Source organism: Lepidochelys kempii, chromosome 6 (assembly GCF_965140265.1).
Source record: "Lepidochelys kempii isolate rLepKem1 chromosome 6, rLepKem1.hap2, whole genome shotgun sequence".
NCBI lineage: Eukaryota > Metazoa > Chordata > Testudines > Cheloniidae > Lepidochelys > Lepidochelys kempii.
The window spans coordinates 3,985,648-3,994,863 of record NC_133261.1 but is presented as its reverse complement, the minus strand read 5'-3'; the positions used below and the strand labels follow the sequence as shown (position 1 = coordinate 3,994,863).

Genomic DNA, 9,216 nt, shown 5'->3' with positions numbered 1-9,216 from the left:
TGGTTGCACAGTGCTTGCAAACACAGACCACCACCAAGGCATGGGTCATCGGGTATCGTACCTCAGGCCCCTTCACCAGCCTCATCCCTGACAGTACTGGGCAAATCCTGTGGGGATATAGCATAGGAGCTAATGCATGGCTGCCCAAAGGAAATTTTGAAGCTAGGCATGCTCCTGCCATAACAATGCCTCAGTCCCCAGTGTTTCTTCAGCCTCTGCGGCTGTCCTAAGACCAGGCTGGGAGCAGGCAGCACCCCTCCACCCTGGGGATACAGTGCCAGGAGGTAGGGCTACCTAGAGGGCAGGAGCAGGGAGAGCAAGGGGGGAAACTGAGTCAGCAATGGGTGAGTTGGAGAGTGAAAGCGATTCACAACTGCTTTTCAGAGGGGGGAAAACCAAGGCACAGCTTTCCTGGATGGTCAGCAAGAGAAGGAGGGCCAGCAGAGCCACCAGGCAAGGATAACAGAGGGCTCTGTGCTGTGCTTTGCTCTGCTGAGGCAGGTCATTTAGTGGACCCATTTTGAGGAATTGGCCTCCCTGTGCTATAGGGCAGACACCCTGGAAGTCACAAACAGCAGCTCGGCAGGGTGAGTCAGTCAGGCCCCAGCTGACCTGACAAAGCACCACGGCCGACGGACAGTGTCTCCAAACAAGTACATGGATAATTTCCTTGCTTAGCTCCTCTGTCCTCTGACCTAAAAGGGGCATCAAGAGGCTTCTGCAGCCCCTCCATTGTTTCCATTCATGACTGGGACAGCGGGAGTTTACTGAAGCCAGCTGGGATCCCCACTTAGAGTTAGGAAGGGATTGGCAGGCCACCAACCTGCCAAATTCAATACAAAGAGAGAAGAGTCCAAGCGAACAGTTTGTGAACAACTCAGAAGTGAAATTTACCCATCTGAACATTGTCATGTACACTTAAGAGTTACGAGTATGGTCACAAAAAATCAGTATTGCTTTTATGAATGATTCACTTAGCAAAAAAGGGGATAAATTCCCAATGAATACTATGTCAATGGCATAGTTTGTTTGTCTCAAATGGCTGCTCTATCTGCTCAATTTGGCCATATCATTGCAATTGTGGTTTCATGACACAACATCTTGTTGCCACAGGGAATAATGAACTCTTCTCTTCCGATGGGCCAGTTTGTCTATGGCTGCATAAGTAGAAGAGAGGGCATCAAGCCATGTTCTCTCCCCTCTCCACTCCCATGTACAGATTTTGCAAAAGCATATGAAGTACAAACATATTTGATATCCTTGACTACATGGTCCCACTATTGTTTTTTGTAGCAGCCTCCATCTGTGACAGCCAGCACACCATGGATATAACTGGGGATCTCTGGAAGTAAAGGCAGGAGTTGGTACAGCTTAAATTAAAGGGCAACAGCTTCAGCACTTTGGCACTGTCATAAATATAAAGGGAAGGGTAACCACCTTTCTATACACAGTGCTATAAAATCCCTCCTGGCCAGAAGCAAAATCCTTTCACCTGTAAAGGGTTAAGAAGCTTAGGTAGCCTTTGCTGGCACCTGACCCAAAATAACCAATGGGGGACAAGATACTTTCAAATCTGGAGTGGGGGGAACAAAGGATTCTGGCTGTCTGTGTTTTGCTTTTGACAGGAACAGATCAGGAATGCAGCCTTCCAACTCCTGTTAAGCTAGTAAGTATTCTAGCTGAAAATGGAATAGATTTCCTTTTGTTTAATGGCTGGTAAAATAAGCTGTACTGGAGGGAATGTATATTCCTGTTTTTGTGTCTTTTTGTAACTTCAGGTTTTGCCTAGAGGGGTTCTCTATGTTTTGCATCTGATTACCCTGTAAGGTATTTACCATCCTGATTTTGCAGAGGTAATTCTTTTACCTTTTCTTTAATTAAAATTCTTTTGTTAAGAACCTGATTGATTTTTCATTGTTCTTAAGATCCAAGGGTTTGGGTCTGTGTTCACCTGTACAAATTCATGAGGATTATTATCAAGCCTTCCCCAGAAAAGGGGGTGTAGTGCTTGGGGGGCGGGATATTTTGGGGGAAGACATCTCCAAGTGGTCTCTTTCCCTGTTCTTTGTTTAACATGCTTGGTGGTGGCAGCGTACTGTTCAAGGACAAGGCAAAGTTTGTACCTTGGGGAAGTTTTTAACCTAAGCTGGTAAGAATAAGCTTAGGGGGTCTTTCATGCAGGTCCCCACATCTGTACCCTGGAGCTCAGAGTGGGGAAGGAACCTTGACAGGCATGTAGGAAGGTCGGATACGCACATTCACGAGTGGGTTACACTTTCACTGTGAATGGTATCAAGTGCCTATATGGGGTGGGAGGTCCCAGCACCAGTGATGCTGCTAGACTTCCCAAACTTTCCACAGCGGTGGCATCCCAGACTAAGCATAGGGTGGAATACAAGATACCATCCTGGAATGTAAGCAGCAGTGGCCACATCACCAGGCATTTCCTCAGAACTCCCATCATCCTGTGCAGCCAGGGTGTCTTTGAGAACTGACACCACAAGCCCTGGTCCTGTCACAGTTGAGTCACATTATCACGTAGAAGAGAAATCCAAACGTTGTTCGATCCTGTAGATCAGTGATTAAGGGGTGATGCAAATGCCACTGAAGTCAACCCGGTGATTTTCCATTGATTATGCTGGGCATGAGCTCTCTTTGGTTAAGGCCTGATCCAATGGCTGTTCACACACAGCAGGTCCACAGAGCTTGTCGCCTTTTGCCCAAGTTCTCAAGGTCCCCTTTCTAAGCATAGGAGTGAAATGAGAAACTTGACACAGGATTTCCTGTGCCCTCTTGTTATGTAGTTGGGCGTGAGTAGAAGGAACCGGACAATAGCAGGATCTCTAAGGCCATCCCTTGGTGAAAGTGTGAAGAGGCGGGGTGGGGGAGGGCGTCCTATTGAAAAATGGGGTTTGAAGACTATGAAAGGGACTAACTCTCAGCAGAACATTGAAAGTTTCCTTCAAATACATGTTTAAAGCTATATAGGGGAGTGCTTCTTCAACAACTATTTCCAGTGGAGAAGCCTTGAAGTGCCTCAGGGAGCTCATTAACCAGGCAATGACGCACTGCCACTACATATTGATTTTAAATATTTCTGCTGTGACTTCACAGCAGAGAGAGAGACAAGTTTTCCCAAAGATCTTGTTGGGTCTTAGATTTTGCGGAGCGAGGGATGGAGACGCTCTTAGATCTGAGGCTTTGCGAGTTGGGGAAGTGGTTGATGTGAAAAGATTCCTGAGGGCTGCCTTGAGTAAACCACTTCTCTAGTTCACTAATTTGGTCTTTGCAGAATTGACAGACAGCGAAGGACATCCTAAGACAGGGCTTGTAAAGATGGGTGTGAGGATGAAATGTACAAAGCAAAAAATCTATATAGCAGGGAGTATCTGATCACCCTCATCAACTGCTTACTGTTGTTCAGACCCGAACACCTTTGCTATAGGAGCAGGTTAGAAGCAGAGGAAATAAAGCCCATCACCATCCTTTTTAAGATACGCAAATACAACCCATGTGAGTTTTCCAGCAAGGGTGAGTATTTTATGCTCTTCTTTCCCTGCTTAGCTCTACCAATGTAAAAGAAAAACAAAACTACCTTATTAGGATTCATTCCAATCTAATTCCCCACTCCATCAATCAGTCTTCAACTAATTCACCTAAAGTACGATGACTGTGTCTAAAATCTTCATTACAAGCTTCTCTCTTGAAAAATCTTCATATTATTTTTATTTGTTATTTTAATTTTAGTTTTGAAATGTATAAAATAGGTTTATTAGATGCTAGTCTGTAAGCAATGACCACCCCCAAACGATATTTAATGCATTCCTGCTTATGATCACTCATAAATACTTTCTTTTGAACACAGAAAATTTAATTCAGTCGCCTCAAATCAAATGATAACCCACAAAGGGTCAAGTTCGCTCATCGGCTTCAGCTGCTTTCCACCCCTCTGGCGACAGAGTTAACTGGTCAATCGAACAGTGTTTGTGGCTGCTTTGCATTTTTGGAACAGCATAAATAATCTAAAGTGTATCCGTGAGTCCTGCTGATAAATTATTGTTTCAATCCTTGTTTCAATTGGGGTTTGTGTAAAGCTGGTCAAAATTCTTCACTGAAATCATTTTTTTTCAATGAAAATGCCTTTTCAACTAAATGTAAATTTTGTGAAATAATTTTGTGATGAAAATAATCAGAGACCAGTTTTCAATCCTTGGTTACTTAACTTGGTAACTCAGTTTCATGTTTGCATGTAGAAATCAATACTTTTGTGAGCATTTATGTGCTCACATTCAAAGGTAAGAGATGTCCTTGGTTGAAAAATGGGACTTCTGAAGGTGTTTAACAATGCAATAAGAATAAAATAGAATTTGTATCATGGAAGAGCTGATTGCAAAGCATAGTTAAGGTTCAGTTTTTCACTTACAATTAAAGCCTTTGAAGATTCATTGTAGGGGAAGACTAGAATGAATCATCTTCAGATTTTCCACTCTAATTATTTTGAGTATATACTGTTCATGGCAATATGGAACTCAAGCCAATTTCCTCTAGTTCCTTGTGTTACATATTGTTCATTTTTGTTTTTGGACAAAGTCTACCACTTCAGTCAATGCATCTTGATATTCACCTCATCACTGGTCAATATGTGTTGATTCTTCCTATCTTTGTCTTGTGTCATGGCAGGTGGATTAGCGGTATTCCATATACCCATCATTTAAACTGAGTACATGGAGCCCACACACAATGTGACTGAATTCATCCTTTTGGGACTTTGCCACAATGAGAAGTTATGGCCAGTGTGTTTTATATTCTTTTTACTCCTCTATATCGCTACTTTGCTGGGAAATCTTCTCATCATTGTCACTGTAAAGAGCAGCCAGTATCTGAAGTCTCCCATGTATTTCTTCCTCAGCTATCTGTCCTTTGTAGACATGTGCCTTTCCTCTGTCACAGCCCCAAAACTGATTGCAGACTTCTTTGTGGAGAGGAAAACCATCTCCTTTGATGGCTGCATAGCCCAGCTGTTTGTGGCCCATTTCTTTGGGTGCACTGAAATCTTCGTCCTCACAGTGATGGCGTATGATCGTTACATTGCGATCTGCAAACCCCTCCATTACACAACCATCATGACTGGATGTGTTTGTGGCTCCCTTATGATGGCTTCATGGGTGGGCGGCTTTGTGCATTCCATGGTTCAGACTGTCCTGACCATCCAGTTACCCTTCTGTGGGCCCAATGAGATTGACCACTATTTCTGTGATGTGCACCCTTTGCTGAAACTGGCCTGCACTGACACTTATCTTGTTGGCATCATGACCCTTGCCAATACGGGGTTGATTTCCCTGACCTCTTTTGTTGTGCTGGTTGTGTCCTATGTCATCATCTTAGTCTCCTTGAGAACTCGCTCCACTGAAGGTCGTCGCAAAGCTATTTCCACTTGTGCCTCCCATATTGCTGTAGTGATTATATTTTTTGGGCCATGTATCTTCATGTATTTAAGACCTTCCACCACCTTCTCGGTGGATAAGATGGTCGCGGTGTTCTACACCATTGTCATCCCCTTTCTGAATCCCTTGATCTACACCCTACGCAATAAGGAGGTGAAAAAAGCCATGAGAAAATTAGGGAGCAGAAAAGTGACATTAGGGGTGAAAGGGAAAATGCGATGTGTAGAATGATGGGAGTTCTGCATAGTAATGCTGTTCAGCAGGAATTTTAGAGAAAAGAGAGTTTAATATCGGGGGTTTTCGTTTTTTCTGTGAAAATTCCCAGTGATTTTCTCTGAATCCTCCTATTGCTATTCTAGTTCAATGTGAACACTTGCAACATTTAAGGCTCAGTGAAAAGTGGAAGCTTTTCCAGTTCTTTGTTCAATTTTATACCTCCTGTCAGTTAGATTATTGATTATCGTTATCATAGTCCCAGGAGCACTGGAGCAGTATGACCCAGTGATAGCCCTGGACTGCGGCTCTGAAATCACGGGTCTCGGTTCTGTTACATTATGAATTTGGGTGAGTCACTTACTTTCTTTGAACCTGTGCTTCCCTCCCATGTTTTTGCCATTTGAGACTGTAGCCTCTTCAGGGCAGGGACTGTCTCTTACTTATGTTTGTACAGCACCAAGCACATGGAGTCCCAGTTTCAGTTCAGGCCACTAGGCAATGCTGTAATACTGTGCAAACTCTGAGGATCTGTTAAATGAAAATGTATATCTATAAAATAGTATAAAACTGTGTGAATCCCTTTGAGCTTTCATCTGTCCTTGTTTTGCTATGTTCCTTTGCAAACAATTAGCATTATGAGCGAGGGAGAAACAAGGCTTATTGCATCTTAGGAGTAGCATGCAGCATTCCAAACCATCTAGCTTTGCATTTAAGTACAATGCCATTTATGTCATGTCAGTGCCGTACATTTTATTTAAGCTGCCCACAGATGGTTGTGCAATATGGGTCTCTCTGGAATTAGAGCTATTTTGGAGAGAGTCATGGAATGGGGTTCTTTCGACCTATCTGAAAAGAGAATGTTTGTGAGTGGCAATGGTTAAGACATTTGAAATCTGACGCGTGACCCATAATGAACAACTCCACCCTCATTTGAACACCACGATCCAACAAAAAGAACAACAATCCTGGTGATGAGATGCTCGTTCTGTTGAGATTTGTCTCCACTAATTACAATGACACTACTTACCCTCCTAAGGAAGCAACATTCCATTTGAGACATGAATATTTCTCCTCACAATCAACAGATTCCTGCAAACTCTCGGAGTGTGACCACCAGAAATTCAGAACACACAAGGCAGAGCATATCTCCAGTTGTGAGAATACGAGACTCCTCTAAAACAAATGTATATGGTCCCTCTCTATGCTCCCATCTCATACCCGGGCAGAAAGATCATCTTTTTAAACTATGACCCATCAAGGCCACCCAAGAGAGCTACCCCACTTGGATACCATGGCTAACAATCTCCGGAGAAGGAGCAACCCTGAACTTTTTCACCCTTGTGCTTGTCTCTCATGGACAAGGCTAACACGAATAGGCCAAGGAGCAAGGAGCTGTATTGTGATGACTAGGTTATTTCATTCACCCAGCGAAACAATTGGTAGAAGGCAATGGTATTTGGTTAATGTAGACTTGGGATGGTTTGAGATGGGTGGGAAAGGGCCTCCTAGCTTATCACCTCCTCCACCTGTGGTTCCCGCCTCTTGGAATTTGCCCCACAGTAGAAAAGAGTCATGTCCCAGAAGCCCTGATAGTGCATTGTGAGGTCACATCAGCATGTGATGTCATTGTGTCCTAAGAACAGCTTGGTAAAAGACTTGTTGACTCAACATAAAGATAACATGTCATCACACCATGATACTGGTTTTCAATACCCCAAACAAACTTGAGGCTATTTAACTGGACCTCACCCCCAGGAGCCAGGGCAAGCAGAAACCAGACAACCTCAGGAAATTGAATGGAATATATGGGACAGGTGGTAATATCACCTTCTCAGCTATTTATTAAAGTCCCCTTTGGAGATGAATCTTTACATAGCTCTTGAGGAAGTTGAGATAAAATACAGTCTTCAGGGGAACTAGTAGGGAGCACACCAGGCCCAATCTGTAACTTGGGAGAAACTATACACAGAATTTCATGGGTGTGTATGGGTGGGGGGTGGGCGGCGGGTGCGGGGGGAGCGATTGCTGTGGAGGTAGCCGAGAGGTTGCAGCTACTGTTCCCCCATTTCCTTCATCATTCCTCACTATCCTCTTTCCCTAACTACCTCTTGGAAGTCATGGCTGAATCCCCTTCCTCTCCCCATCTCTCTGGATGGTTGGTAAATGGGAGAGGGACGGGTGGGTGAAATGGGGTCTTCCTTACTCCCTGACACGTGGCTGGGCATGAGAGTCTGCTCTCTCTCACTTCTCTTGGCTTGCTTTGCTCACCAGCTCCTGGACAATGTTCTGGAGAATTACTGTCTTGAGTATCAGTCAGAGCCTGTAAAAAGCCTAAACCCTTGAGTGCTGGCTGCAGATTTGGGTTCAAAATACTAATAACCCAGTGACATCAAGTGTTTGTGTATTTTGAACTCCTAGTTATTGTGACCATAGTGCTTAGTGAGCCGTTACCTTGGCGAACACCTGTAGTGCTGTCCAGAGGAATCAAGCACTGGGCAAGTCCCCAGCAGGTATAAAACAGCATATCTCTGTTGAAGTTAATCAGTGATCCAGATCCCCAGCTGGTGTTTGGAGTCTAGACAGCCATGCCAACTTATACCAGCTCTGGATTTGGTCCTATTAACTTTTAAAGTGACAGGACATTAGTTCCAGAAACAAATGATTTTGTTTCCTGTTCTCACTGCTTGTAACTATGATCACAGACTCTCCACGAAATCTGTAAACAATTCTTAGAGTGGGTTCCCTTGAGTATAATTAAAAGTTGGTTTTAAGGGGGTCCCGGTGTCATGCAACTTTTTAATAAGTCACAGCAGCAAATATAAGTTGAGTTTTTAGCGAAATAAACCTCAAATGTTTGCCACCTAGAACTCGGCTGATGCTATATAAAATTGAATTGCTTTGCAAATGCTGCTGGAATCAGAGTTTGGACCCCAGGTGCATGAATTTTCTGCAGAAAAGGACCTAAGGATTACAGTGGATGAGAAGCTGGATATGAGTCAACAGTGTGCCCTTGTTGGCAAGAAGGTTAATGGCATTTTGGGCTGCATAAGTATGGGCATTGCCAGCAGATCGAGGGACATGATCATTCCCTCTATTCGACATTGGTGAGGCCTCATCTGGAGTACCATATCCAGTTTTGGGCCCCACATTATGAGAAGGATGTGGAAAAATTGGAAAGTGTCCAGTGGAGGGCATCAAAAATGATTAGGGGACCGGAACATATGACTTATGAGAAGAGGCTGAGGGAACTGGGATTGTTTAGTAAGAATGAGGAGGGATTTGATAGCTGCTTTCAACTATCTGAAAGGGGGTTTCAAAGAGGGTGGCTCTAGACTGTTCTCAGTGGTAGCAGATGACACAACAAGGAGTAATGGTCTCAAGTTGCAGTGGGGGAGGTTTAGGTTGGATATTAGGAACAACTTTTTCACTAGGAGGGTGGTGAAGCACTGGAATGCGTTACCTAGAGAGCTGGGGGAATCTCCTTCCTTAGAGGTTTTTAAGGTCAGGCTTGACAAAGCCCAGGCTGGGATGATTTAGTTGGGGATTAGTCCTGATT

The 9,216-nt window shown here is 43.9% G+C and overlaps 1 protein-coding gene across 1 annotated transcript; it reads left to right on the top strand.

Annotated features, from left to right (window-relative positions):
- The first annotated feature begins 4,724 nt into the window (after positions 1-4,724).
- On the top strand, positions 4,725-5,675 carry LOC140912622 (olfactory receptor 4S2-like). Its single transcript, XM_073347301.1, has one exon. The coding sequence runs from the start codon at positions 4,725-4,727 to the stop codon at positions 5,673-5,675; it is 951 nt and encodes a 316-aa protein (XP_073203402.1).
- Positions 5,676-9,216: the final 3,541 nt, after the last annotated feature.

Coding starts and splice junctions, on each gene's coding strand:
- LOC140912622 (XM_073347301.1), top strand. CDS start 4,725: ATGGAGCCCACACACAATGTGACTGAATTCATCCTTTTGGGACTTTGC.